Raw genomic sequence first — 27,496 nt, forward strand, 5'->3', positions numbered from 1 at the left:
CAGCTGAGGTTCTTGATTAGTGCTTGTATGCTGAGAGTATTTAATCATACACTTTCCTGATTGAAAATCTCCAAATGCTGTCCAGTACCTTTAAAACAAAATCCATTTTCCCTGTCTTGTCCTAAAAGATGCCAAATCATCAGGCCTGAGCTTACCTCCCTGACCTCATTAGCATTACACTGTCCTTTCTATTTCTTCACGTTACCATTTCCCTTTGTCTGGTTTGTTCTTCCCCCATCAGCCCCTAGCTGTCACCTTGGCATTTAAAATTAAAATGGGATCAAATCAGACAGTGAAGCCTTATTGACCACCTAATGTAAAGAAATCCCCTAGGCAGTCTATCAGATCCATTTTTAAAGATGGTATATCAAATTTTTGTTTATTGCCTGTCTACCTCCTGATCTGTTTGTATATGTCTGTCTCTCTTAAAACCTATTGTATTTTCTCTCAGTAACTATGTATTGAATGAATAGATATATAGGTTAATATTCTATTTCCTCTATGCTTTATGTTCCTTCTTTTCTCCTTATACTGTTTTAGCCAATAATATTACATTTTATTATGTGATTCCCAGTGAAGAATGTGGACTGTCTCTGGGCTTAAAAAGAGAATACTACAGTAAAGAAGAAATTAATGTCTCCCCCTGAAATAACAAGCCTCCTGCTTAGTTGCATGTTAATTACACATTTTTAATACCATTCGTGATAAACTAATGTGATAACTTGTTTGGTTTTATTTGCACTGAAATAAAATACAGCCCTTCTATTGTAATATGATAGATACACTTACAGAAATCTGTTCACCTGCTAATTCTCACTAGTTACACATGAGAGGCATTTCTTGATTTGCATAAAACTTAAAATTAGTAAATTAATCACATAACTATTGAGCTCTTTTATTAACGGTTTCTTATTGGATTTGATCAACAGTCATAGGCCCTGGCTTTAAAATACCAAATATGCATTATCTTCCCTCTATATGAAAAAAATTGATGATATAAAGTAGACATTATAAGATTTCAGCTTTTGTCTATAATTTCTTTAGCTATTTTATTTATACTTGATAACTGACATAACAGGGGAGGTATGGGAGATGAATTCAGTTACAAAATGCTTTACTTAAAATATATGTTGATAAGCAGATTTGATTTGTGAATTAAATGCTTTTTTTAGTTTCTGTCTCCCTTCACCGTTTTAGTTAATTACACTTAGATGCAGGTGTTTTAAATATAACTGTGTATTTATAGACACATGATATATTTAACAGATTTTATATCAGTCTCTTATAAAAGACTGTTAATAATATAAGAACTAACTGTTTTCTGAAAAATATCTGATTGATAATTTTCCATGTTCTTGTGAAATAACTGATTAATATTGATCATTTTTCAAAATTCATTTGTAATAGCAAGCAATAAAGGAGAACCTCAGAAAAAGAGAAGAAGAGGAAAAAGAAAGACGTGCCAGAATAGCTAAAGAATTAGCAGAGAAAGAAAGATGTGAACGCCAGCAAAAGAAAAAGCGATTACTAGAAATGAAGACTGGTGAGTACTATCAAATTTGCTATTTGTGTTATACATGCTTAAGATGTATACTGGTTACTTTATTATCATTTTAGTGCATTTGGTAAAAGAAGAAACTATGATTACTTGTTTCTGTATTTCAATCATAGAGCAGTTGTTTTATGGGCTTTTTTCCATTTAGTTTTCTAAAGAGTCCTGTCTTGCTTCAGATGTTAGCAATGGAGAGATTGGTCCTGTGGTGTACTCTTTTGTTTGTAGTATATTCCCATTTCTTTCAGTACTACTTTGATAACCAATCTTTAATAATTATGTAAATTAATAAATTAACAACCATAGGAAACTGACTCTGGAGAATTCTATAGAACATGTAACCTAGTTTCTTTGACAGGCTATTCCATGGGAATAAGATACTTCATGGGAGGGAAAAGAAATGACTATAAAGTGGTTTAAAACACATAACAACCAATTACAACACATGGAATTTATATGTGCTCCAATCCCAGCAAATAACTAGGAAAATATAATCTCAAAAATTTAAAATCTTAGGTTTTTTTCCTTGTAGACATGGCAATGTTATCAGTATGTTTCACAGTATCATTTAGGGTTCATACTGAAATTTCGCACACAAAAAGATGTGATTCTGGAATTTAAGTCAAAATAGTGTGGAGTGACTGGCATACCTGTGATATTATGGCGGAAAGATTACCTGTAAATAGTCATTGCTAAAGTTGGGTAGTGGGTACTTGTGAGAAAGAATGTGACTCACTATTCTCCTCTTTACTTTTGTGTATTTTCAATTTTAAAAAATAAAAAGACTTGGAGTGCTAAAAAATGTAAAATTAATGGTTTTTTAGACACCTCAATATTTTCAAAAGGTAAAAGATATCACTAATTTAGAAGCAAAAGAAAGAAGTAAATTATTATATTTTCAACTCCTGTAAGTTCTGGCTTTTCTACCTCTAAGCCATTAAAGATTGCAGAAGGCTTTAATTAAAATACTTCAGTTTCCCTGCTAAGACACCATAGTTTACCATTCAGCACTGCAAATTGGCCTAAGGTTTCCTCTGGGAATAGAGATGCCTAATCTGCCTTCTTTATTTTCATGTTCATGGGCATCTTTAGTATCTAATAAAGCAAACCAAATACCTTAATGTATTACACTTGTTTGTTCTATGGGAGAAAAATTATTTTAGCACCATGTCTTGTTTATGTTAGAAATTTGGCAAATGTTCTCAGAAATATGCTAACCTGTTAATAAAAAAGGAGATCGGGAAGATTTAGTATTGATTTTTAAAATATGTTTCTGGAATAATTTTAAATTCATATATTGCTGTCTAATTTATGGAACATGCTGTTATTACAACATTTGCTCATTTAGTATCAGTTAAGAGTCATCTAGAGGAGTTACCAGATGGCAGAATGGTTCTGTTTACTTTTTTGGCTAGGAGCCTATCACACAAAGCCTCTCTAGTTTTCTTTGTTTTATCTGTTTTAAAAATTGAAACTTGATAGGACTTAAAAATTTTAATCAACCTTCCAATTGTATCTTTTTTTTTTTGAAGTGTGTGGCAAGATGTATTACTTTTTTTTATTCATTAAGTTTATTGGTACATTTTAGGTATACAGTATGATGGCTTTCATCATTGGGAATTTGTACTTTTACATGATATATCTTGATTCTTATATTTTCTCCATTCTCTTGCCCTCCCTTCAACCCCTTCACCTCTCTCTATTTACAAAGACTTTGTTTCCATTATTTCCTTTTCGCATATTTATTCCTTTCCCTTTCCTTTCCCCTACCCCTTCAACTTCTCCTTCCCCTTTGGACCTTTTCTTCCTATTTCATATTATCTATTATGCATTTTGATCCTTATTTACACTTTCAGTTTCTCACACCAGAGAGACTATTCACTATTTACACATGTGTGTTCTATTTATTTTGCTTAAGAGTATGGCCTCAATGTACATCCATTTAGCTAGGTCCTGAGTTCTATCCCCGGTACCAAAAAAAAAAAGCACATCTTCTTATGCAGTCTCCAGTTGGAAACAGCCCAATTGCCAATTGAATCTTAATATTTCAGTTCACTAATTTGTGTTTCTCTTGTGAAAATTACTAATTAGGAATAACTAACTATCTTATTTTTCTAATTTTTTATTAGGTCATGTTTATGATGCATAATGAATACATTTGTTGTAGGGATTTGGCATGTGTACATATTGCATCATTATCCTTTAAACTTCCCCTTCGTCCTTAAATTTGCTTCTCATCTACAAAAGGTGTACTGCCCTGTTTCCCATCATCTATCTTTTATTTTACTCTTCAAATTATACTTTGAATTTTTCGTATTAGAAAAACTATGTGATATTTAACCCTCTGTGTCTGATGAATTTCACAAAGTGTTATAGTCTCAAGGTGCATCCATTTTCCTACAAATAACTCAAACATATCTTTCTTTATGGCTGAGTAGTACTGCATGTCATATAGGTATATATGACATTTTCCTTATGCATTCATCTATGAATGGACATATAAGCCACTCCCAAGATTTAGCTATTATGAGATATGCTGCAATAAACATGGGTATGAGTGTTCTACTGTATTAAGATGTCTTTAACCCTATTGTGAAGATAACCAGAAGAAGAATAACTAAGTCAAATGAAATTTCTGTTTTTAGTTTTTTGAGGAGTCTCTATACTGACTTGTATAGTGGTTGTACTAGTTTACATTCTCACCGACAATGTAGAAGGGTTCTCCCCACCACCAGCATTTGTGCTTTTTTCAGTTCTGAATAATAGCCATTCTTTCTGGAGTAAGATGGAATCACAGTGTTGTGATTTGTATTTTTTTCTTTCTTTCTTTTTTTTTTTTTTTTGGCACTGGGGATCGAACTCAGGACCTTGCACTTGTGAGACAGGCAGGAGAACCACTGAGCTAAATCCCCAGCCCAATTTGCATTTTTTTCTAATGGGCATATATGCTACATTTTTTCATGAACTTATTTAAATTTCTTTTTCAGAGAAGTCTATTCATTTCAGTTGGCTTTTTTTGACTGAGTCTTTTATTTTGGGCTTGCAATATCTTTGGATATTACACCTCTTTCCAAGAAGTAGCTCGTCAGTTTTTTTCCCCCCCTTCTGTAGGTTACCTCTTCACTCTGTTGGTTGTTTCCTTTGCTGTGCAAAAGATTTTAAATTTTATATAATCCCAGTTTTTGATCCTTGGTGTTATTTCTTGTGCAATTGGGGAACTGTTTAGAAAGTCTTTTCTTATGGTGATGCTTTCAAGGATTTTTATCTTCTAGCAGATTGTTTCTGTTTTAATATCTAGCTATTTGATCCACTTTGATTTTATTTTAGAAGGGTGAGTGATATGGGTATAGATATAATCTTCCTGTGGGGCAACCAGATTCCCCAAACCATTTGTTAAAGAGCCTATTTTTTTCTCCAGTATTCCTTTTTTTTTTTTTTTCGGTAACAGGGATTGAACTCAGGACCTTGTGCTTGTGAGGCAGGCAGCAGAACCATGAGCTAAATCCCCGGCCCTCCAGCATGCATTTTTTGGCATCTTTGTCAAATATCAGATGGCTGAATGTGTCTGGTTGTTTCCCTGTCACTGTCTAGGATTCTTCTGAGTGTTTTCTGCATATGTTGCTAATAGTCATGTATGTTTTTAGGATTTCTTTGTCATGGAAAGTCAGTGTCCATTAATTTTGAAGGCTAATTTTGCAGCATAGAAATCTGTGTTGATAATTGTTTGCTTTTAAGGCTTGACAAACTTTGCTCTAAATTCTCTTGGTTTTTAAAGCTTGTTCATAGAGATCTGCTGTAATTCTGATAGGCTTGCCTTTCTAAGTAACTTGCCATTTTCTCTAACAGTTTTTAATATTTTCTCCTTTTGTTGAATTTCTGAATTTTAACTCTGATATGTTATGGAGAATTTCTTTTCTGATTATGGATATTTGGTATTCTATATGCTTTTTGTACTTGAATATTGAATTCTTTCCCTAAATTTGAAGTGTATTCTTCTGTGATTTCAGGGAATAAATTTTAAATCACTTGAGTTGTTTTCTAGTGTTTATTTCATTCCTAAAATTTTCATGTTGATTTTGAGTCATTTAGCAGCTCTTGAATCCAGGTTGCATGTTATGTTGTCATTTGTAGGGTAACATTGAGTTTATAATCTGCTACATCCAGTTTATCTTTAATTTCTTATACTTTGTCCTCATACTGTTCAAATCTACTGCATTACCCATGGTTTCTATTGAATTTTTCATATCTTGTATTTCTGCTTGCTGTCCTTTCATAATTTTAATTCTTTTACCAAACTAGATATTTATATCTTTTATTGTCATAGTTTTTTGTTTATTTCTTTTTTAAGCTTGTCAGACATTTTATTAATAAAATTGTTTAACTGCTTAATAAAATTCTCTTTCAGGTAAGTATTGTATGAATTTGTCTCTTCTTTGAACTTGTCACACATTTTCACCATTTTCTTTTTGGGTCCTTTGCCTGTACCTTCCTCCCTTTAGTGTTCTTAAGATTAGCTTTTGGGAGGTAGAGGTTTGGGGAGGTTCTTTTTGTCTTGCTTTGTCATATTTTTATTCTGCAGGATGGAGATCAGTTAGGTTAGAAATACTCCATCATTACTGTGAAGATGTCTTTAGTTAGAATCTGTCTTCCTATGATATGTTCTTGAGTTTCGTTATGTTTTAGCATTTGAACCTCTCTCCTACCTACTCAGCCTAATATTAGAGTGTCCTCTTAGTATTCCACCTTCCTCTGGCGGTTTGATCTCCAGCACCAAACAGAGGAGAAAGTGAACCATAGTAATGTCAATGACATTAAGACAAACCAGACACTGGCATATAGTAAAAACCAATTAATAACAACAGTTATCCCACAGTTGGCAATAGCAAAGAAATCAGCAATAGTAATAGAGTCAAAGACAAATAGACTATTGATATACTATAAAAACCAATAAAAGTTACCACTGTACCACCCTTAACAATAAAAAAGTGGTCTGCATTAATAATATTGACACAAAAACAAACCAAAGATTGACATATAGTAAATATCTATGAAATGCAACAACTCTACCACCATTAGTAATAGAAAAGAATTCAGCATAATAGCATAGAGTCAACTATCTAAAAATAAAGCCTGATGATGATGATGATGATGATGATGATGATGATGATGATGATGATGATGAGGAGGAGTGGGGAAGGCAAAACAGAAGAAGTAAAATTTGAAAAACAAAGCAAAGGAAGTTGAGAATGAGAGAAAAGTGAGATTACTACTCTGCCATAAAGATAAACTTGAGTCATTTGTAGGAAAATGGATGTATCTTTGAGACCGTAATGTTAAATGAAATAAATCAGGGATATAAGCTTAAACATTGCATTTTTCTCTTATATGAAAAACCCAAAATATAAATAAGGAGCAAAATAAATGACAGATAATAGGAAGTAGGGAGATCTTTTTCAAATGGGAAGGGGATAAGAGATGAGGGAAGGGGTAGGAGGAGAGGGAAAAGAGATGAAAAGGAATTCAGATGTGTTAGGTACATGTACCAACACCACACAAGGAATGTAATCATTATGTACTTCAAACATGCACTAATAAAACTAAAAACTGAAAAAACCTTTTAAAGAATAAAAGCAGGTTGATAGAATCAGTAGAAGTAACAAAAGAACAATCGGGAAAAAGAAAAGAAAACTAAGAATAAAGATCAAAAGAAAGGATAAATAACTGAAAATTATTAAAGAAAAAAAGAACAATAAAAAAGAGAAATGAGTCAAAAAAATTTCTTTGTGTGTTTGAACAAGAAGTTTCTTTCCAAGGCTTGCTGTATTGGCGTTCACCAGATATAGAGGAGGCATAATGAGTCACTACTAGGTCCTATTTTGTTTTCATGCCCACATTTTTTGTATATATGCCAGGTCCTGGCCTTCCTTTTCTCTTGGGCAGGATCAATCAGTGGTGTGGTATCTGCCCATATTCACTCTAGGAGGTTCTAGTGATTGTGCCCCTTTGTAAAGCACCCCAAGTCATTGCCGCCTGGCCTCTTCCTAGCTTTTGTCCTGTGGGCTTGCAAGAAGCTGCTAGTTCCAGAGGCCCCTCTCTCCTCATATGAGCCTGCTGCGGCAACCATCGAAACCAAGGTGTATCCCTGATCCTGATGACAAATGAAGACAAAGTTGTATTACAAAAATGTGTTTTATGATTTTTCTTCTATTATTTTAGTGGTATAGGAAACAAATTTAATATCTAGGATACTTTATTGTTTATTTTACTCATCAAATGACCTCCCCCATCCTATGCTAGGATTATAGTGATAAATAGGAATAAATATGGTCAGGGCCAGGGATTTAGCTCAGTGGTTTCACCGCCTGCTGCACAAGTGCAAGGACCTGAGTTCAATCCCTGGTACCAAAAAAAAAAAAGGATAAATATGGTCAGTATGGAGATACCTCAAAGAACTAGGACTTGAGGTCCCATTTGGTATCTTCCTAAAAGAATTAAAAGAATCATACCACAGCGATATATGTGTACCCATGTTTATAGCAGCACACTTTGTAATAGCAAAAGCTTGGAAACAGCCCAAGTGCCCATCAACTGGAAACTGGGTAAAGAAGATGTGGTTTTTTATAAAATGGAGTACTACTTAGCCATAAAGAACGAGAAACTAGAGACATTTGTACTTAAATGGATGCATACTGATGCCATACTCTTAAGTGAAATAAATAGGACATATGTGTAAATACCAAATAGTTTCTCTGGTTTGAGAAACTGAAAGTGTAAATAAGGATAAAATAATTAAAACGAATAATTGATAATTTGAAATAGGAAGTAAAGGTCCAAAGGGGTAGGAGAAGTGGGAGGGGAAGGGGAATGGAAAGAAGGGAAAGAAAAAATTATAAGAAAAGGAAAAAACAGAAACAAAGTCTTTGTAAATAGGGAAGGGCACACAGGGAATGGGGAAAAAATAAGAACCAAGATACATCATGTACAGGTACAAGCACCCAATGATAAGTGTAAACGTATTGTATACCTAAAATGTACCAATAAAAGAATTTAACAAAAAAAAAGGAAAATGAATTATCAAATAAACAGAGGTAAAATGAAAAAAAAAAGAATAAATATGGTCTCTTCTGAATTGAAGATTAAAATGGTAACGAGTCAGACAACCAAATATATAATTTAAGATAATTTATATGAAATATAAGAGGATAATGAGATGGAGAATGTCAGGTAGTGATGGGGGACAAAGTTTGATATACTTCTTTATTTAAAATGTTGGTTAATATTCTCAGAAATTGACAAGATTTATAACCAGTTTTTTTTTTTAGGCTAGTTTCGTGTTTATGCTGTACGTGTTAGTACTTTTTAAATATCTTATTGTGAGAATTAGCTAAAGCTTTACATAATTTTTCTTTGCAGGTGTTACATTTTAGTGCAGAATATACTACTGCTCAAATTCTTGTAGAAATCTTCCTAGCTTTCCCAGGATTAAGAAAATGTGGAAGGGTGAATTTTTAAATTTACATTAGTATTTGTTACCTCTCTGGACCAAGAACTTTTTATTTTATCTTATTTTTATATGTAAGCCACACATCTCTGAGCGATAGAGGAAGAGAAAAATCTTCACGTAAGTCTGCCGTAAACCCACAGGGAGCTTCCTTCCATATATTTTCATGACTTTAGTATTTCTGTCTTGCAAATAAGAACTGAGTATTTTTTCTTTACAGATTTACAAATTCTTGAATCACTACCAGAGGTAGTAGAGTAAATTAAATCCCTGTTCTTTCTTACTCATCATAAATCATTGCTTGCCCTTGGCAAGAGAATAGGCAACTATTTCCAAATCTACTATTATTTATTATCACCAACATTTCACAATGTGGGTTTTGTTAATAAAATGAAAATAAAGATAAAATAATGGGCTAAACTTCTCCAAGAAGAAAAATGAAGCATTAGAAACCTTTTGAGCAGCAAAACTAAAAAAGCACAGAATCTTATGTTGCCCTCTTAAAAGGTCATTTTTCTTATTTTTGTTTTCTTTAAAAATGATGAGCCTGGAGCACTCTTAAATATTCACATATACAGTTCTGCTTTTTTCTGTTGAATGATTTGGGGTTACATTAAAGAAGCAAATTATATTCTCTTAATGTCTTTATTCACTTTGTAAATTTTGAATAAATTTTCTAAAGTTGATGTTTAAGCTAATTACTTTAACTTAGAAAATAGCTAAAATATTAAATATCAGATAGAGAAACTAGTACGGTTGTGTACTAATATTGAACTAGTTATGCAATTTATCTATTTAAAATGTGTAACTATCTTTAATCATAATCATTTTTAAGAAAGAATGAGAGTGGTGAATTTATGTGATTATGTACAACTTTCCAAACTCCATTTCTGTTTCTTACTCATGGAAGCAAGTAGGGCATTTGGTAATAATAGAATTAAAAAATTGTGCTTTAAGACTTCCTGAGTATGTAAGTTGATTCATATAATTTTCAAATAGCACATTAGAATGGCCTTCAAATGGACTCAGTGTTGTGGAATTATGTTTTGTGGGGGAAGTAAATAAGAGCTTATTTAATGGAGCAATAAAAAGTATATGAGCAGATCCTATATTTTAGTCTTTAGCTTACAATTTGTCTATTATTTATTAGACTTAAATGTCTCATTTGGTGCAACTTCAGTCTATTAAATAAAAAGATAATTAGCTTTTAGAAATCCGTTGTTTACCCACATGGCCAAAACTGCTCCTTTGTTTTCCATTCTGCAATTTAGAATAACTAAGCAATTAGGCATCCATTTTAGAGGAAATGCATATTACATAAATACTACTTAGGAATGGCTCTGCCAGTCTCAACAGATATGCAATTAATGTGTGTACTTGCTTTCATAAAGGCTTTGACAATTACCCTGTTCTCTGCAGATATCATACAACTTGTATTATTTTCCATAATTACACGTATTCTACTTTTGAGCCGAAGTGCTTTCAGTTTTCTAGTGTTATTGGCAATTGATGCATATAAATAAGGCAATGATTTTAATAAATTTTCTATGTAAAAGGGTAGAACAAATTAAATTGCATTGGTTTGGAAGTATTTCTCTATCTTTTATAGAATAGTAATAATAACTATTATTACATTTATTCTTTTTCTGTCTGCATACGTTTATTATTATATGTAATATGTATAACAAACTGTGTGACTTTTTATCAAAAACGGTACTTGCACATGATCATGGACTTAGCAAGAAGTAAAGCAATATTCAAGTTTTCTGTCGAAAGATCATCTTTTTAATGATTGTGCTATTATTTCTTCACCACTGATGCTTTAACCATTGTGCAGGAAAAACGGAGCTAAAATTATTATTAGTCATTGGTAATGCACACTCCTATTTCTGTATAAGAAGGTTGAGAGTTTTCATCCCTGGGAAAGTTAGGTGAAAGAAACAACCATTCACTATTCCTTTTGCAATATAACCAGTGGTTTTATGCCAACCGGTGTCTTCCTTTGTGTTTACAAATTTTATTAGTTTACCAAAATTAGGAATGCTCTCCTACTCCAGTTCAAGTTCCATTTTGATTCTTCTGATTGACAAAAGATTTATCTCCATGCCAAGAACTGGAGACTAACATCAGCAACACCACTCTCCTCTGGAAGGAAGGACTCTTCAATGGTCTCCACAGCTTTGGGCTTCACAGAGTTGCCTGTGCTCAGCATTTTCAGAGGGGGATGAAAATGTCTCCAGTACTTTGGGTGTTTGACTCAACAGAAGTTAAGGAACCAGAGAATTGGTGGCCTCCTAGGTTTAAAAAGAGACACAAATACTCAGCGTCCTTTACTTGAGAACACGCCTGACACATGTTCTCCACCCTGTGAACCAGCTCCACCATTTGTTGAGTTTTTCCTTTTGATATTATTAAGAGACTGAAGTTCTATTCTGTGACTAATATTGAGGGGTGTTTGGTAGAAAGTTTTTATATATAGTAATATAGATTATCATTTATGCATGGGAATCTCTTTCACTTGAGTGACTCAGCTACAATTGAGAAAACTCCATTAACATGAGCGTGTCTTCTCTGTAGCCTCACCAGGCTCATACCCCATCCCCTGTCTCCTTCCAATAAAATCACAAAAGAGAAATTGGGAGAGAAGGCTCCCAGACTTCTTCAGCACAACATAGCTTGAAATAGCAGTTCTCTCTTCTTTCCTGCCCTTTCCTTGCTTCTTCTCTTCCCCCTTCCTTGTGATTTGTGTTAACCCCTGTTAAAACATCTTGTGGTTCACCGTCATGCTGCTCATTTCAAAGTGGTTGTTTCATTGCCCTTCTTAGGAGTTCTAGATTACATTGACTATGTGCTGAATAGAAAATAGATTTTAATTTTTGTTGTTTAAATACCAGTTACTTTAAATTTTACTTGGGATAAAATAATTTAAATCTTAATGGTGTACTATGGATTCATTTTAAGAATTCTATCAAATAATAATTATATATAATTATATTAATATCATTCATATTTTATCAAACAGATTTACCCTTTTATTTTCTAGGGCAAAAATTGCTCTAGTAAATTATTTGGACCTTATCACGATATGGAGAATTCTATAACTTTGATAATATCAGGTATATCTATTGGAGCTCAGTCACACTAGCATCTTGTATGTAACATTGAATACTCCTTAGCTAATTGTTGTTAGTAGTTTTTAACATTATGTGCATTTTCTAAAAAGGTAGATTGTTTTTATTTGTTTCTTTGTGTTTTTGAGAGTCTCACTATAATAGCCTAGGCTGGCCTCAAACTCACAGCAATCCTCCTGCTTCAGCCTCCTGAGTACTGGGATTATAGGCATGTATCATCATGCCTGGCAAAAGCAGTGAATTGTTATCGTAATGAGTGCTTGCACATCAGATTCCCGATCCTAAGTGGAATTATTGGTATTTAGTGGAAAGTTATATTATTTTTAATCTCAAAGATGGGAAATGAATATTTTCTTATTTTCAGACATAACTATACATCTTCCCATTCATGTTAAATAATGCACACCTTTAAGTAAATCTGTTTTTGCATTTACCTTAAGCTATAGGGTCCTTCAGAGACTTCTAGTTATTTTAGTCCATAGGAGGATAGACTTTTGAATCTTGATGGTATCTTCAGAGATGTCTAGTTCCTCACTTTTAAAAAAGATGTCTAGTTCCTCAAGAGAAAAAAATGTTTTTAAGTTGAAAAGGCAGTAAATATTTACTTGTTTTAGGTTTTTGAAGATAGGTTCTTGCTATGTAGTTTAGGCAGGTCTTAAGCTCATTCTAGTTCAGACTGGCCCCTAACTTGCAGCAGTCCTCCTGTCTCAGCCTCCCAAGGACTGGGATTATAATCACATGCCACCGTGCTCAACAAGAGGTAAATTTTACGCCATTGCTAAAGCCTCATGCTTATTGTTGCCATTCAAAAAACTATAACAACAAATCAGACAAAATTTCAAGATTATTTTTGCCCTAAGAACAGCTAAATGGGGGAATATGTACATAGCCCCTTTTGTAATTTAGAAGTCCAAAATGCTCTGAAAATAAATGTTTTTTTAAATTACTTTAGTGCTCAGACTCTAATGTCAAACCTGATCTGATAAAAGGTCCCAATGAAGTGTGAATATTCATGCTGCAGAAATAATCTTAATTGGAGGACTACTGCCCCAAGTTACACACTCTTACAGTTTTCCAACATATGTACACCTTTTATACCTTCCTCTACTGTCTCAGTCTGAAAAATTCTGAATTCCCAAACACACTTGGCTGAATTTGTGCTCTCAGTGGCTTTGCACTATTATACCTTCCACTTCACCTTGGGCACAGTCATTCCTGTGGATTGGTGGCTATTGTCCCATAATCATTTCCCCTAATTATTCACAGATTTAATGGTCCAGTATTACTCAGTTCAATTCTGGTATTCTCTAAAATGTCTTCCCTGAATATTTGTACTTGATATTAAATAATCCATTTCTTCTTAACCTTTATAGTCTTGCCATATAGCTTATGTATGGAATAGTTGCTTATGTTCATTTCATTTATTTTAATCTGATGGTTCAAGAACATGGCTTCAAATATTGTTTATTTTGTATGACCTACCACAGCACATACACATAGTGGTTACCAAAGTTGATAAGTACTTAACTGGTCAAAAGACATCTCTCATATTTTGTGTTCAGTTTAGCATATTGTTATTTATGTGAGAAGTTAAGATATAGATCAAACCACAGGCCTAGAGCCAAACTAGCCTGTATGTGTGTTTGTAAATAGATTTTTCATAAAATAGGCATATCTGTCCCTTTATTGTTTATCACTTATTTTATACTCCAAGTATGGAGTTGTAGTTATAATGTAAACTGTATGTCCCTCAAACCTTAAAATATTTGCTGTGTGGTCCTTTATAGAAAAAGTTTACTGATTCATGATATAGATCAACCCGTAGACCCTGTTCTTTAATTTCAGTCATAGAGTGAAAAAACTTTTCTGTTAATTGTTAATTTGTTTCTTGTCTTCCTGTAGCCAAAAGCACACATTTGCAGAATGGCCAGTTTGTGTTAAAAAAATAAGAAGCTAGTAATAAGTAAAAATACTGACAAATAACGATGCTAGGGAAAGTACAATCTTCAAGCATATTTAAGACTGCAGAGCATGATCAGATTTTTAAGTTCCCTTAATTTGAAATGAAAAATTGTGCAGTTGAACTTTTGTAATACTCACAAGAATCTGGACCGCTGTGTGTTTCAGTAACCAATCTAGCACAGCATTGTGCTTTTATCCTTTTAGTCCAGCTTATAGTCCACAGTATTTCTCAACTATTGTTTGTATATCTTTTGAGATGAAAATATCAATGTGTCAAAAGGTCATTGGTAGAGGCAGGTTTTATTTTTTTATTAATAGATTCTCTCTCTTCTCTCCCTATTTTTGGTCATTCTGACATTCAGTCCTTAAGGCTGAAGGAAATCTATTCACTAGGAGCTGCAATTGGTCATGGAATTTGCTCAAAGTTGAAAATCATTATCTTGAAGAGAAAAAAAGAACTCAGTAGTATGTGGCTTTTGATGATGAATAAATATACCCTAGAGCAGACTGAGACTATTAAGCAAAGAAATTGAATATTTATATGTTAGTTGTAAATGGTATAAATAGGCATTAATGTTTAGATGAAATTAGACATTATTTTATAATAGGATTTTAAAATATTATATTCTGAATGGCTTCCTTCCTTAGATATCCAGTGTTCTTTGAGAAAATTAGAAGCAACATAATATTAACAGAGTTACATTGAGGGCAGCCTTAGCACCGGCTAGAATGCCTCAAGGCAGGAAGAATGTGATAGACTAGTGTAGTAACAGAAAATACATGACTGTTTGGGGACAAGCAGGTTTGAGGGAAACCATTGCCTGCCAAGAATGAGTTGTCACTATACAACTTCCAATAATAATTATCATTAATGAGTGTAAGTGACAGTTAATTTTAGTTCAATATAATCCTTTGACTGCTTATTTTTAAGCTATTAGTGCTCTTCAGGCGGTAGCTCTTGCAAACTAGAAACATTTTTGTCAAATGAATGCTGAGTCAGAGGTTCTGTCACTAACTTTCAAGAGTGTTGTGTGAAGGATCACTGCTAGAGGAAGCAGCATACTTTCCTCCCAAAGTCATTGCAACTCTTGTTCTCTGACTGGCAATTACTTCGAAAATTCTAAATATGTGACAGTTCCTCTTTGTAACTAAACAGCAAAATCGCCTTGAAGTGTTTGAAAGTCAGGAAGATTGTTTGCTTGGGGAACAGAAGGGATTATTTTGATTCAAAGGCCGAAAACTAAGAAAAAGGAAGTGTTTCTCCTACCTTTCAGATATATTTTAGAAGTATTGATCCCTTTAGTGCTGAATTGCAATTATGATCTCTGATTTCCAGTGGATATTTTCAGTGCTAATTTGATTGTGCTTTCTGCTGGATCCACATGTGAGTAAAAGTAATGTTTTTTTTACCTTTGTCCTCTATTATTTATTTTAATGTTTGTTATGGATCAGCAATGCTCTTTGCCTCTCTCAAGAAAAAGCACAGCGCCTTTTGATAGTCACTCATTATTTCTTGAATGCATGGAATTTTTTATAAGATAAATATTAAATAAGTCTACTAAATATTTTAACAGATTATTTTATCATTTTGCTCTAACTCTATTGATTGCATTCTGTTTTCAGCTTTGGTAGATGAAAATGTCATTCATAATAATTGGAAGTACCTTTTTTTCATCCTTTTGAGAAAACTTTCTGCTCTCCCTCCACATGAACTGAAACCTCTTAAACCTTTTCCATGAAATGCTACAGGAACTTCGTCTAAGGAACTATGGAACTGGGTCATGCTATGTTTTGGTTGATTAGGTATACAGCACTGCAATCTGAGGAATTACTGTTTCCTAAATCAAGGTATCTGCTGATATGAGCATACAATTCCTATTGCTATATTTGGAGGCATTATGGAGAGTTTAAAAACTGTTTCTTCTCTATCTGGAAAATATTCAATGAGTCCACCTGGTTCCAAGCTTTGTTCAGAACTGTTACACTCATTTGGTGGGGAAAGCTTGGGAGGAATGTAGCTTTCAAATCATTCCTTGCCCCTTAGAGAAAATCTCATTTTATATTTGGCATTATCCTATTCCTGAAGAATTGCAGTTTGATATAATAGAGATAAAACAACAGATCAGTTGTAATTCATCATTTCTAAAAAGGGAAAGCTAAAAAGAGAAGGGGGAAATAATTTCTAACAGTGTCTACTATTTTTATAGTTTGAGGAACTCCTAGAGATACTAAAAATGTCTCCATCTGACTATTGTAACCTCGCTAAGAGAGGTATCTGTCTGGGGAGTATGTGTGAGAATGTATGCACACTTCCATGCTTTCAGTGTGCTCTTATATGGGGTCAGTTGACTCTGAAACAGAAATCAGAAATTTTATGAACTTTGTGTATTCCACCTAGAAACTTATCAGAGGCCTTTTGAAAGTACAGTGGACCCTCGAGTTATAACTGGCTTATAACCAGAATTTTAGTTTTAACTTACAAACAAAGTCTTGACTTATGACCCGAATGTTGGCCACTTGTGCTTCCAGATGGTCTCAGATACAGATTTAACCCTTAAAGAGTTCTGGAAAGAACATTAAAATATCCTTTCCTATGTGGGGTTAATTGAGAAATCCTGGGTCAATGTCTCTCTAAGGACACTGAGACTTTGAAGGTTGTGTAGAGGAGCCTGAGCCTTCAATTGACAAACCTGAGTTAGAACCAGCCCTCAGGAACGAATTGGGTTCATAAGTCAAGGGTCCACTGTAAAGATGTATCCCATTTCATTAATTAGATCATGTTAATCTTTTATAAAAGGAAGAAAAAATTTTTTAAATGCCACAAAACATTTATAATAGTTTATTTTAAATGATACTTCAGTTAATGTTCTGATTTGAGTATAAAAAGATGACTTTATATATGAAGATCAAACATAATGTTTCTCCATTAATAAATACTGTAAAAATAGACTTTTATACAAAATTAACCATGTTTTAAAAATAACCTTTTAAAGTACGCTATTCTAATTACTATAGTATCTTTCCATAGCAAGTGTTCAATACGCATTTTTAAAATATTTATGGAATTCATGTTGGTGAGACAAAAATTTCTCAATTTTACATGTGCTATTTATGTATACTCAAAGCAAATTGTCTCACTCTTAGGACAAGATGTATGTCAAGTTTGTTTTGTGCGCCCTAGGGTAACAAATAGGAATTTTATAGTCATGACACAAATTCAGGTGTGCTAACTATTCCTATAAATGCAGTTCCAAATTGAGCCACCAGCCTGCCTAATGGTAAACAATCTAAATCGATTCTCTCTCTCTCTCTCTTTAGTAGATCCATTGTACAGTTTAGTTTTTCATGTTTGAAATTTTCTTCCTCACTGTGTTTTTGCTTTCCTTCTCCTTAGATAGTTCCCAAGTTTGAAAGCTGGTTTGGCACTCTTCTAAGCATATGTACTTTTCCTGATTCACTTCTGTCTAGATATGAAGCAGCATCCCCACTTTGACATAATTTCTCCTGACTGCTTTCTGTAAGGATGATGACTGATTCACCCTTGATGGTAACCCAGGAGATCTGTTGGGCTTCGCTTAGGTCTGCTCCCTGACATTTGTGTTTCTCATAAATATTCACTTGAACTTGCACTTCATGAACTTTTTCTTTCTTCCCAGCCAGGGCCCATAAGAAGTCACTGTGGTCCAACAGCAGCACTCGGCTGCCTGTGTAACATTCTTGTGCCTAGATATCAGTAGCCCTGCCACTCAGCAGTTCTACATGTTGGACACAAGATGGATCCACTCTTAGATTCCAGACCCCATGACTGCATAAGATGTTTTACATTATATGTCCATTTCCTCCTGGAATGAATGTACAGTTTTTCCACACTGTATAATCTCATTTCTGCTCTCTCTCCTGACGATTGGGACCATCTTTTCCAATTAAAACTATAAAATGTGGTATGCATTCTCTACTATGTGAGTAGTTCTTAAACTAAGAATGGTCCTTTTGGTTTCCAAATTGGCAGTGGGGTGGGGTAACATCTGAGCAAAACTACAGAAGTAAATACCTCTGTTGGTCTCTTGCAATCTGCAATCTTTTGAATTTGGTGGATATCAAATGAACACAGAGTGAAATGAAGGGCCACAGTCTCTAAGCTTGGGGATCCAATGGACTGAGTAAACTGAAACATAGAAGCATAAAATTTATATTTGGACCAACAACAAGTGATGTATCAGACCTAGCATGATCTTTCAGTCAGCTATGGGAAGAGATGAGGCTAAATTGGAAGTCAGGAGTGTCTTCTATGTTTGCACTCTTGCCTCATCTTATAGGCACATTTCAAGGGCATTAAGCACAGGGGAGTGTCATGGTTTGCTTTAGAAGAGTTGGCTCAGTAGTAAAAATGCACATGGAACCTTTTTACAGCTTTCAGTGAAACAAACAACCTATTGCAGCATGCATGCCTTAGGCTCGCCACCCCTGGAATAGAGGATTTGGGGAGCTGCAAGGAGTGAAACCAATTAAGAGACTCCTGCAGTTTTTCAAGAGTTAAATGAAGAAAACCTGAACTGGGAAATAGTAAGAGGAAGGAGATGAGATGTATATAAAAGATAACATAGAGATAGAATCAACAGGACTTTATAGTGGACTAGATTTGTGAACACAAGGAGATGAGTGGATGGATGATGCTTGTATTACATTTAGGATACCTTGATTTTATATCTCTAATTTTAAATTCTTTTTAATCTAAGACATGAATTTACCTGATTGTACCTGGCGTAGATATGAAACACATCAACTGCATAATAACTGTTAGTTTCTTTCATCGAGAAAAATAAAAACAGACTCCCATGTTAGCAAAGACAACTCAGCCATTTTTTTTTTGCACCTACATTAATAAAGACTCTCTGAAAACAAGTTATATTTGTAATCTTATGAGGATAACCTGGAGATAGTTCCTGGTGAACCCCAGTGAGGCTTGAGGTTCAGGTAGGATTAAGGAGAGAACGTGTCTCATTTTCCCCATCAAACAAGACATGTCAGTTGTCCTTTCTCCTTCAGTTGGAGCTTAGCCAGGATACTCGGTTCCTAGGCTTTGGGAGCCTCATTATTGAAGTTTGTATTCACATGTATTCAAGTTTATTTCACATACATATATGATATTGATGTAGTTAGTAGCTAGGAATCTTTTTTGTCCTTAAGTACTAATTATACCTTACCAAGCAATCTGAAAGATACTCATTCCTAGGGCTCCTGTATGATTTGCTCTTATAATTATTCAATTTGGGGGAAAATTACAAAAATAGGTATCAGAATACCTCTTTCATTATTACAATTATTTCTTTAATGTTGAAAAAAATTCCATCAAAACTTTTCTTCCCATATATTTAGTGAGTATTGTGTTGCACTGGAGGTACAGCAGCACACACTCTGCCCTGGTGGCCTTCTGTTCTAGCAGGGGACATTTAGGATGAATATATGGAGTTCACAAGTTCTAAGGAGAATAAATGGGGATGTGGGACAGAAAGTGTGGAAAGGAGTGAAACTTATATAGGGTAGGTTTTCTTTTTCTTTTCTTCCCCCTTTGCTCAAGTTCTCAGTTTTGAGGGCAGGGCTGTTCTCCCTGAATACAAGCACTGTTGTATAATATTGAGTGCTCCAGCTTAGGGCTCGGGTGATATTCCAGCCCAGCTCTACCATTAACCAAGGAATAGTGTTTCAGTGAGCTTCTCAAGAGCTTCATTCTCCTCCTCTACAAAGTAAGAGTCCATGCAAACTGAAACATTGCATCTGTATTCTGTGAATTAATTTTTAAATAAAAGCTTGCTTTATCAGAGCCCCAGCAGTCAAAGTTTGCTTAGCCCTTCACTCATTCTGTACACTGCCTTCTCACAAGCTCTATTATAAGACATTTTTCACTAGGGGGCAATAGGAATCTCTCTTCACGGACAGTATGTTTTTAATTTCCATGTAATTGTAGTACCAATTTTATTTTAATGTTGCCTGTTTACAACATTTTCCTCTGTCTTGTCACCAGTGAAGACTCAGGAGGTTCATTTGTGATTCAAGCCACCCTTAAGAGAAAGTGGTGGAAATATCTGAGCATGCCTTTCTTCTCAGCTACTCAGCTCAGCCACTGCACTTTCTCTGTCCTCAGCCACTTAGACCCACAGCCTCGCAGTAGTACTCAGTCCCCTAGCCTGCTGGCACTTGTTTCAGTCCAGCTATATATAGGGTTCTGCACAATAGTGGCCAAATGCTGGGAACGACTCTGGTTGTATCAGTTATTTACACTGAGGCGGACGAGGTGCACCTGTACTGAAATCTTGCTGACTTGGACTTCATGTCCACCAAAAAGCACCTTCTCATAGCCTGAACCAAAGTGTAGCTATCTTAGGCTTCACTTTTCCATACACTCTCACAACTATGACCAGTAAAAGAAACATTTAAAAAAAAATTGTAGTTGTGGAGAACTTAGAGAAATACATATGTATGCAGGAGTGTGTGTGTGTGTGTGTGTGTGTACACTTTTTAATTAATGAATCATCTCTAATGCCAATTACTAATTACTACATAGTCTGAATTTTCTGAATGGAAGATGCATAGTATGTATGTAGAACAGAAATGAAAATGTCATATATTACAGAACTAGTTGACCTTTGTACAAATTGACAACTTCTCATTTTCTCTGACATACTCAATATGCACTTCAGTCTATTAAGAACAGAGCTCATTGACATGCATAAACTAGCAGCCTGATCTAGTTATAATGCATATTTAATGTGTGACATGTTCAGTGTAGTGTAACTACTTAGTCTTGTCAAGAAAGTTAGAGTGGCCTCTAGTGATCAGTAAGGTTCTAAGATCAATTTAACCTGGATAAAATCTTTATCCATAACAACTGTCATTCGAAATGACTAGCATTTCACTAATTAGCCCACCATTTACAACCCATAAGCTTCTCGCAGATGGTAAATGTTTATAAACACCTGCAGATGTGTGCACAGCTGACTCTCAGTTATCCGCAAGAGTAGAGGACATAGATAATTTAGTCACAGATAACTCCTCCCCCAATTTTAGCTACTTTCAGTCTCCTCTTTGGACCTTTTACAATATCTGTTAATGAAGTAGCAAATTAATCTAATTTGAACTTCTTTTCTTGATGTACTTACCACCTGTCGGAAGTGCTAATATGTGCAAATGTGGTCATAACATGGCTGACAAGAGGGTGAAGATAGTGAGCACAAGCTCAGATAAGAGATACATTGAGCAACAGAAAATTGTTCAATTTGTGACTAATCAATTTCTAATTGTGAAACCACAGCAAGCTACCCAATTCAAAGATATTACACTTAATTTCCATGAGATAAAAGAGAACATCTTAAATTTGAGAGATAGAATGGGTGCCATATTTTTTAGCATTCTGGTCCTATGTTGATCATTTCTTTTCAGAAAATTCTTTGTGAAATTTAGTCTCAGTTTTTTATTGTGATGTCAGCCTATTTACTGTCTCATGCTGAATTAAGATGAAGAAATGTAAAATTAATAAATAACCCAGAGCACCATGAAGTTACATTTCTTTCTTATTATTTCCTTTGTCCTGAAGACTCTTAGCTCTTGCTCTTCTTTTGTAGGTTCTTAATCTAAAACTTTAATTCATTCTCCTTTGTGCAGTTATTCAGGCAAATTTAAAAGGCAGTATTTGGTGGTGCACACAAAAAGGTGGGAGCTGTGTAGAAATAACTGAACCCCACAGACAGAGTGAACTGAAAAGCAACTGTTTTGTTTCTTGGTGACCTGCACAATATGTACTGTCTTTAAGACTGAGGCACTCATAAATTGATACAAATAATTTTCCAGGGGAAAACAGTTTCTTCAAGGAACATTTATTTAAGACAATTGGGAAGGAAAATTATTCCTAAGCAGCATTTTAGAAATATTCCAAAATATTTCAAGAAAGTTCATAGTAGATTAAATAGTGATCTGGATTAGTGTCAACATGTCTTGCATCACTGGAGCTGCCCGAAAGATTTGTAGCTTCTCAGTAAATGATACATTTTTAATTAAGAATCCTAGTGACTACTGTATTTCTGTAATAAGAGTGACTGGGAATTCAGTGTTTAAAGATACAGAGATGCAGAGATCCTTCTCTATATACAGTGGACTTGACTTACAAACTCTGTTCCTGAGGGCTGGTTGTAACTCAAGTTGGTTGTAAGTCAATACAGCTGAAATCTGGATGTTTACCTAGGTACTTGGTATAGATAACAAGAGGCAGGACCTGGTCCCAGCTCTGGGTCCCTAATCCAGAAGGAAGCTCGCCCACCGCCATCCCGTGTTCCTAGGACAGAGAAGGTGAGCCGCACAGGCACCAGAAGCACCCCCCCCACATGCATGGAAATGAGAAGACACGTAAACAAGCCTCAAAAACAGACTTCTGGATCACCTACAGCACCCCCAAAGGGAAACGAGATGAAACATTCAGATACTCATCCACCTGGACTCTCTGAACTGGGAACAAAAGAGGATATGGGAAAAATGAAATCAGAAATAATTACTCAGATAACAGCAAAGATTGTGCTCATGGTGCAAGACATGGTTAATAAATCTAGAGAGGACACAGATAAAAAAATAGAGGATCTGAGGAACATGATGGAATCCCAACATAGGAAACACATGAAATCCATAAAACAGATGCAAACAGATTTCCAGGAGATTAAAAGCTCCATCAAAAATCTGTGCAGCAGAATGAACCAATGTGAGGATAGAATTTCAGATATAGAAGATAAGATTGCAATTAGTGTGGAGGAAAAGAAAAATTGCTTTAAAATTGTCAGGGAACACGAGAAATCAATCCAGCAGCTGCTAGATGATGCAAAGAAAAATAACATAAAACTGATTGGAGTCAATGAAGAAAGAGGAGAGAGTGCAGATGACATAAAAAACTATTCACAGAAGTGATGGCAGAAAACTTCCCAAGGAGGGGAAAAGAACTTGACATACAGATAAGTGAGGCATATAGGACTCAAGCTAGCCTTGATCAAAAAAAAATCTACACATAGGCATATAATAGTTAGGATTCCAGAAATCCAACAGAAGAACAAAATTCTACAAGCAGTGAGAGAAAAGAAACAAATCACATACAAAGGAAAGCCCATCAGAATCACAGCAGACTTCTCAATGCAAACCCTCAAGGCAAGAAGAGCTTGGAGTGATGTATTTCAAGCCCTAAAGGGAAACAGCCTCCAACCCAGATTGATGCATCCTGCAAAACTATCTTTCAAAATTGATGGAGAAATAAGATACTTTCGTGATAAAGAGCACCTCAGGAACTTCATGAATACCAAACCAACACTCCAAAAAATTTTAGACAATACTCTAGGAAAAGACAATGAGGATCACAACCCCAGGAAACCCAGCAGAATGAGTCCATTGGGAGTGACAAATTAAATGCAAAAGGGGGAGAATCCAACAAAAAGAAAAAGTCATGACAAGGCTTTTAAACCTTTTAACTTCATCTCCCTAATGAGTGTATAGTTCAGTCTTGTTATTGTACTGATTATTATTTTTCTGATTCTAGAGTTGCACACCTTTCCTTGTGCTATACTGGCTCTTTATCATCTTCTTATGCCTACTTTTTAATTGGGATTTCTATTAATAAGCTGTAAGAGTTGTTTATATATTCTGGTCATAGGTTATATGCATTGTAAATATGGTCTATTTAAGGACTACTTTTCATTTTGATGATGTCATTTAAAGTTCTAAATTTTGGTGGAATCTCATTTATCATTTTTTTCTTTTATACATCATGTTTTTTGTATCCTAGGTAGTTCTTGCCTACCCTAAATTCATAAACATTTTCCCTTATAATTTCTTCTTAAAGTTTTATACTTTTAGGCTTTCATATTTAGGTTCATAGATCCCTTCAAGTTATTTTCATGTATGGAAACAAAGGGTTGAGGTTAATTTTTTATGTATGGATACCAGGTGTTCTAGTGCCATTTGCTGAAAAACACTATCTCTTCCTCAGCTCTTGAATTGAGTTTATATTCTATAAAATGCTAACGTTAAATTAACTTTCAAAACTCAGTGGATCATATATGTGTGGTTCTATTTCTAGATTCTCTGTTTTATTCCAGTTATCTATATGTCTTTCCCTACACCAACGCTGCCTTGATTTCTGTAGCTTTAGAAGAAGTCTTAAAGTTAAGATACTAAACGTCTTCCAACACTGTTTTTTGTCCTTTTTTTTTTTTAACTTTTCTAGGTCCTTTGTACTCCTACATAACTTTTAAATTTCAATATCCAGTTCTTCATTTATAGCAAGTATACACAGACCTGAATTTGTATATATACCTTGTGTTTTCTAATCCTGCTAAATTCAAATACAAGTTCTAGGGGCTCCTAGAGATTTCTTAGTATTTTCTCTGTAGATGATCATTTCATCTACATATAAAGATTTTACTTCTACCTTGTCAATCCTATCCTAATTGTGTCATTTTATTGCCAGACTATTTTAGTTGGGCCTAGGTTTCAAAGTTTAATGGAGAGATAAAGAGTAAGCATATCTGCCCTTGTTCCCCACCTCAAGGAGAAAGCATTGTATCTTCTCTATTCATATAAGGCGTTCTCACTGGAAGTATGGAGTACATGTCTTTAATCTGTTGAGAAGTTCTGTTGTATTTCTAGTCTCCTTTTAGCTTTTAGCATGAACAGCTGTAGAATTTAGTCCAATACTTTTTCTCCAACTAGTGACAGGATCATATGGCTTTTTCCTTTCCTCTGTTAAAATGATGACTTTTGGGGGTGGATCTTCCAGTGCTGAACCAACACTGCCATCCCTATAACAAAACCACTTTCTACATACTGCCAGATCTGACTTCTAATAGTTTGTTTTGTTAAACAAATGTCTATCTATGTTCATACATTTTTCTTCTATTATCTTTATCCAGTTTTAGGATTAGCACAATGTTGAGTTCGTAAAATGAGGGGAGAAGTGTTCCTTCTTTTTTCTGCTTTAAATGTTTGATATAATTTATCAGTTAAAATGTATCTGAGCCTGCTGTTGTCATATAGGTAGGTTTTCAAGCTAGGAATATACTTTCTTTAATAGGTGCTATTCAAATTTTATATTTCCTCCAGAGTTAGTTTCATTAATTTGTCTTCCAAGGTACTTCTTAGAAGTTGTCCAATTTATTTCAGAACAGATTTTTGTAATATGCTTTCTATATCATTTAAAATTCTGTAAAATCTGTGGTAATGTCTCCTAGATCTTGATATTATAATTTGAAAAATTGTATAATTGATATTGTGTAATAGGAAGAAAGGTCTAAAGGAGCAGGGGAAGTGGGAGGGTAGGGGAAAGGAAAAAAATGGAAACAGTGTCTTTGCAAATAGGGAAAAGTGGAGGGGGTGAAGGGAGGGCAGGAGAACCGGAAAAAAATAAGAACCAAGATACTCATGTAATGGTACAAGATCCCAACGATGAATGTGACTGTATTTTATACCTAAAATATACCAATAAACTTAATGGGAAAAAAAAAATAACAAGAGGCAGATGAATCTTCTGTGAACCTAATTAACCCAAGTTGTTCATATGTCAGGCCAGTCATAACTTGAGGGTCCACTGTATTCACCTTCCGGAGTTGTTAAAAAATCACTCAGAGGCTTCTGGCTTGAACAGGTGGTACCCTTCACTGAGGTAAGGGAGGAGGTAGAGGTTTGGGGAAAATGATGAATTCAGGTTTGTGTATATGGTGTTGTGTATGAGACATCTCTAAGATAACTAGTGAGTGATTGGAAAGAGGCTAGTTTGACCAATGTAATTCTATTTGCCCAGGATTTTCCTGAAGGTCCTGTGTCCTAAGAAACTCCTTAGTCTTTGCAAATCAGGATGACTGATTACTGTAGTCTGGGCTCAGGAGTAGAGTTTTCCCTGGTGGTAAGAAATTGAGAGTCCTCATTATAGGCAGCCATTGAAGTGAATAAATCATTCCAGTGGGAGATGAGAGGACTTAGCAGAGAAAGAGGAGCCCAAAGGAGAGCTTGAAAAATTTTTCCCACCTAGTAGAGGAACCAAGAAATTATGGTGCAGTAAAGCTCAGGAAAGAGATCATTTTAAGCAAAAATGTCAGCTGCTGTCCACAGATTACATTGACTTGACCTCAGTGGACAGGGTAAAGGATTGACGAATGAATACAGGAGATTTAAGAAAAGATGATAAGTAGTTGGGTATGGTCGGGCACACCTGTAATCCCAGCACTCGGAAGGCTGAGGTAGGAGGGTCGCATGAGTTTGAGGCGAGCCTGGGCTACATAGTGAGTTCAAGTCTTGCCTGAATTATATAGAGAGATCCTGTTTCCAAAAAGAAAAAAAAAAGATGGTAATGAGGTAGGATTTAGAGGTGAAGGGAAGAAAAAGCTGGTGTTTTAACTGGTTTATGTGCAGATTGGAAGGAATGAGAAAGGATGGGAATTTAGGAGAAAATGCTACACAATAAAGCAAGGTCCTCCTGTGTGTGGCTCGAGGGAGTGGAAAGGAATATGATGCCAGTGTAGGTGTAGGAAATGGCCTTGGAAAGCAACATGCTGTGCTGTTCTAATAGGTGGGAAAGAGGCAAGGCTGGACCCAAGTGAGTTACATTTGTGGGTTTCATGACAGGAAGTTAAGGGAGTTTTCCTCAAGTGATTTCTATTTTCTATCTGAAATAGAGTAAGTCCTCTGACCAGTGACTGGTTGGAAATGACTGATAGGTTGGAGGAGAGTGCAACATTGAAACAGCCATATCAAGGAGTAGAAAAAGAGCCTCGACATCCAAGGAATGTTGAATAGCAGTTAGAATCCAGCTGAGGTGGCATTTGTAGATAAGTACTAACACCGTTCCTGAGGTGTTAATTTGCAGCAGTATTACTCAGGATCTGGGGCATCGTGACAAGAAAATAGAATTGGGAGTTCATGTATGTTTTACTAGCAGTTTGAGAAAAGTGGGTGATGGAAGAGGAAAATAAGGTTCTGGGCAGTGAGCCATGGTCACGGTGATGAGCCTCAGAGTCTAAGTTAGACAGGCAAAGATATGAAGATGGTGAGGCAAGGAAACGAGATTTCCATGAATGGGTGAATTAAAGAAAAGAGTGTAAAAGGGACTGGGTCAAAGAATGGTTGTATGTTTAAGTTATTAGAAGTGAAGTTGTTCTGGGTGGTGACAAGGTTCAGATTATGGCCATGGGAGTAAGTAATGGAAAGTAGGCTGAACCCCAGAGAGGTGTAGGTCGAGAAATTCAGAGGATCTGCTGTTGGATAGTTGTTCACATCAAATTGACTTCAAGTGGAACTTCTCATGAAATGGAAGACTGAATCAGCTCAATA

General features: G+C 35.0%; 1 protein-coding gene across 6 annotated transcripts in view; it reads left to right on the top strand.

Annotated features, from left to right (window-relative positions):
- The window catches only part of Diaph3 (diaphanous related formin 3), a 501,638-nt gene that overhangs the window by 341,893 nt on the left and 132,249 nt on the right, over positions 1-27,496 (top strand). For all 6 annotated transcript variants that reach the window (XM_087197467.1, XM_087197470.1, XM_087197468.1 and 3 more), the window contains one exon: positions 1,408-1,543. In XM_087197467.1, coding sequence (XP_087053593.1) covers positions 1,408-1,543 — 136 coding nt within the window. The remainder of the gene's footprint in view (positions 1-1,407; positions 1,544-27,496) is intronic.

The sequence above is a fragment of the Heterocephalus glaber genome, unplaced genomic scaffold (assembly GCF_053883595.1).
Source record: "Heterocephalus glaber isolate CG9 unplaced genomic scaffold, H.glaber_assembly_v1.0 deba00001666, whole genome shotgun sequence".
Lineage (NCBI taxonomy): Eukaryota > Metazoa > Chordata > Mammalia > Rodentia > Bathyergidae > Heterocephalus > Heterocephalus glaber.